At 45.0% G+C, this 3,902-nt stretch overlaps 1 protein-coding gene across 1 annotated transcript in view; it reads left to right on the top strand.

Moving 5' to 3' along the window:
• Positions 1-295: 295 nt before the first annotated feature.
• LOC116686617 (ankyrin-2-like) overlaps positions 296-3,902 on the top strand; it is a 158,017-nt gene continuing 154,410 nt past the window's right edge. Inside the window, 1 exon segment of the mRNA XM_032511638.1 lies at positions 296-436. Coding sequence (XP_032367529.1) covers positions 296-436 — 141 coding nt within the window.

Here is a 3,902-nt window from a genome sequence, read left to right as displayed (position 1 = left end):
CCTCTCTCTGCTTTCACTCCGCAGGCATAGCTTGGCTGGTGGGTGTAAAAATAGCCGGGTTAGGGGGGGTGTTGGTCAATGGTCAGAGAGTTGAAATTAACATTGAGTAAGAGCAGACTGTGCTGGCAGGACTAAGGGGACAGGAGCGCTGCTGAGGCCTGGGACTGATGGGGTTGCCCCCCCCCCCACGGATGGTAAAGGTTTTTAGGGGGAGGGGAGCCGGGAGTAGATTATCGGACTGATTAGATTAGACACTTAGATTCCTTTGCGTTCCGATGGGATAGACGTGGGCAGCATGGGCAACGCGGCCATGTGCAAGGTGTGCGGCTCGGACAAGGCCCTGAGGACTGCCGGGAGCCGGTCTAACCTGGACCAGAACGCTTTGCCAGACTTCTACTGTGTGGAGCATTTTCCTGTGCAGCCTCCAATGATGCTGGTAAGGGGCAGTAGGACTGAGAGAGAGAACTAGGACCCCTGAAGTGTTCTTTTTTTGTACAGATAAAAAAAGGGTTGTGAGTGACTTTGTTATTTAAAGCAGAAACTTTAAGGCAGTGTCAGCTCTCTCTTTTAAATCCGCGGTGATTTTCATTTTAGTCACAATCTTGATGACAGGACTGTTTTTACTCCGTCTGTCACTGACAAGCTGCTTAACTTGCATGTAGCTGATACATTTTTCACTGAAAGCGTGGGTTCACTGCTTCTGGACTTATTATTCTGACTTCAGAATCAATACTGCAATAGGTATTACTGGGTATAATTTGCAATAATAATATTTTATACTGTTTATTGATCCCCAGTGGGGAAATTACAACTTACACTCTGATTTTGTTAGTAATCACTACACACATGCCTGAAAACACACACACATGCCCAGGACCCATCCATGCACAAATGGAGAGATGTCAGAGTGACTGCCAATGCTGGACCAGCCAATAGCGGTTGGGGGGGTTACGGGGCCTTGCTTAAGAGCACCTGGCAGTGCCTAGGAGGTGAACTGGCCTCTCTCCAGCTACCAATCCACACTGCTTTGGTCCATACGGGGACTTGAACCAGTTCCAAACCCAACTCGCTATGTCTATATCTATATATTGTGATTCTGTGTAGATACACAATTCAGGTGTTTATGGTTTGAAGGAGCTTGTGTGTGTGTAAGTGTGTGTGGGTTGGGGCGGGGTGTAGTCACCCCTCCTCACCCTTTAAAGGCCAGTGTGACATTTTTGCTCCCCGCACAGCCGCACGTGGACTCTTGTGGCTAATTTGAAAAGCAATATAGTGACTTTAGCGGCATGCCGCTGCAGGCATTACAAGACTCATTTAGTTTGGTGCTGAGTCTTAATTTATGGCCTTTTCCAGAGTTAAAAAAAAAATGTGTCAGTGGAGCAACAGCATTTGCTTGTGACAGGTTTTGACCTGTCTTAATGCCTCATTTTAAGACATTGGATTTTTTTTTTCAAAGAACTTGCTAAGTGCAATGCTGTATCTGTAAGAGAAGGGTCTCAAACTAGTTGGCAGGAGTCTAATTTATTTCAAATGTTCACATAAACAGGTGCAGTTTTTTCTGCTAACGTATGACGTCGAAGGGCAAGTTTTGAACTACAGTTTGGATTTATTGTATATCAAATGGTACCGAGAAGACCATGGCACACGCGCAGTACATAAATACATGCACACAAGGTCGTCTCAAATAGTTTACCTGGTTTCATAAGCAGTCAAATTTCTGACAGGTGGTCTTAAATGTGCTGTATTTATATAGCGCTTTTCCAGTCTTAACGACTACTCAAAGCGCTTTCACATCATACAGGAAACATTCACCATTCTCACTCATTCACACACTAGGCCGCCGTACAAGGTGCCATGTGCACATCAGATACACACTCACACACACAATCGCACTCCGATGGCGCAGCGTTAATGGCAACTCAGGGCTCAGTGTCTTGTCCAAGGACACTTTGACATGGGGCTGCAGGGCCAGGGATTGAACCCCCAACCTTCCGATTGGCAGGCTGACGCTCTACCGCTGAGCCACAGCCGCCCGCTTGCCCGCCCTTTTCTGTCTAAAACAAATAAACGCTCATTATATTGTTTGACACAACTTGCGGTAACTCAAACATAACCTAGCAATTCAGTTATGAGTAGAGACTGATTTGCATTCAAGTGCTGGGGGACCAAAACTTTCCCTTTCAACGCGCACAACTAATTCTCACGATCCCTTTTGGTGGCTTCTCGGGCGCTTTATTACCCGGTCAACGAGGTCTTGTTTTCAGCTTGGTTTGTCTTTTTTATAGACTACAAGGACGGAGTCTGTGTAGCATGTAAAAAAAACCCTGGCTACCTGATTTGTCACGTCCATGCTCATTTTGAGTGGACAATATATCATTGATGTGCACGACAAAAATTCAAAATCAAATTCCAACTGTGAAGTCGTCATTTAAAGGGGGGGGTCGAGAAGCCGCGAGTGATGTAGGATACCCCCCCCCCCACCAGACACTGGAGGGGAGAATGAATGAGAATGAGAGGTCTTCTGGCTGCAGTAATGCTAAGCTTACTTCCTCATTGGCTATGTTAGCCCTCATACACAACCTGGACAATGGTCGTAAAATCTACATCTTACGATGTTTATATTTTATAGTCACAGTTAATATTTGATCATGATCTACTGCCCGGCACTGGTCCCTTTTTTACTTTTGCACTATCATCATTACACACAGTCTACCAAAGTATCTCACCTCATCATGGTCGTTGCATTTCTGTGAGTGGTTTTAATTTTAATTTTTAAGTTTAATTTTAGGGACTGTGTGATATATGTGTGTATATATGTTTGTTATGGTTGTCTTGCTTCTGGATGCCTAAAATTTCCTTTGGGATGAATAAAGTATCTATCAATCTATCTATCTATCTATATCTATCTATCTATCTATCTATCTATCTATCTATCTATCTATCTATCTAACGGCGTGTCCTGAGTGTATTAGTTATGAGAGAATTCAACATGAACACAGATTGTGACCGATTCTTTCGCCCCATAGTCACCAAAGTAAATATTGGACCCATTTTTCACAAGCTACATATCTCCAGATCTCCAGGTTTTCCTCCTCTTCCCTTTGGAAGGAACAATGGGCACATGATGTAAGACCTACGCTGGAAAAATTCTCCACACTGTGCCCTCATGCGGTCTTGCTGATCCCAATGGAGCAACATCCTTTCTGATAGCATAGACACGGGACAGTGTCAATGTGTCCAGGCATGATCACATGGGCCCACTCAACATAATGCATGGGTTCACACCAGAGTAGTGTGCACAGTATGTGCTGAGTAGGGCTCGCATGCGAATGACACACTGATGTTAGTAGACAATTCCAAAGGAAGCAATGCCCTTCATGTGCTTTACTTTGCTAGCTCTGTTGCCATGGTTACCTCCTGAGACGGCAGTGCTTGTCTCCGTGGCAACTGGGATGGGCTGGGATGCTCCCAGCACTGGGCACTGGTCCTTCGCAGTGTGTGTGTAGGGGTGTGAGGGATTGGTTTGCATTATTGATAAAGCTCGGCGTGCACGGTGACTTTGTAAATGAATGTTTGATGCAGCGTTGCGGACGACGAGCTTCAGGGCCGGGCTTCGTCATGCTCGGCAGCCAGGTGTAATTTAGTCATGAAGTAATGTCTAGACTCAAGAAGAAACACAAGAAGCGACGTGCTGTTTCAGAATCAGAATCAGAATCAGAATCAGCTTTATCGACCAGGTAGGAAGACACATACGAGGAATTCCCCTTATGAGCATCGTTGCTCACAATGCGCTTCCACATTCAAAACAAACAGCCCAACAAACAATATATACACACTAATATAGACACACTAATATATACACACTCTAAACAGAAACAATGTAGAGAGATGAGTGCAATGAA

Source organism: Etheostoma spectabile, unplaced genomic scaffold, assembly GCF_008692095.1.
Source record: "Etheostoma spectabile isolate EspeVRDwgs_2016 unplaced genomic scaffold, UIUC_Espe_1.0 scaffold403, whole genome shotgun sequence".
Taxonomy (NCBI): domain Eukaryota; kingdom Metazoa; phylum Chordata; class Actinopteri; order Perciformes; family Percidae; genus Etheostoma; species Etheostoma spectabile.
Note: the sequence above shows the minus strand (reverse complement) of the source record. Positions and strands in the feature narration are given on the sequence as shown.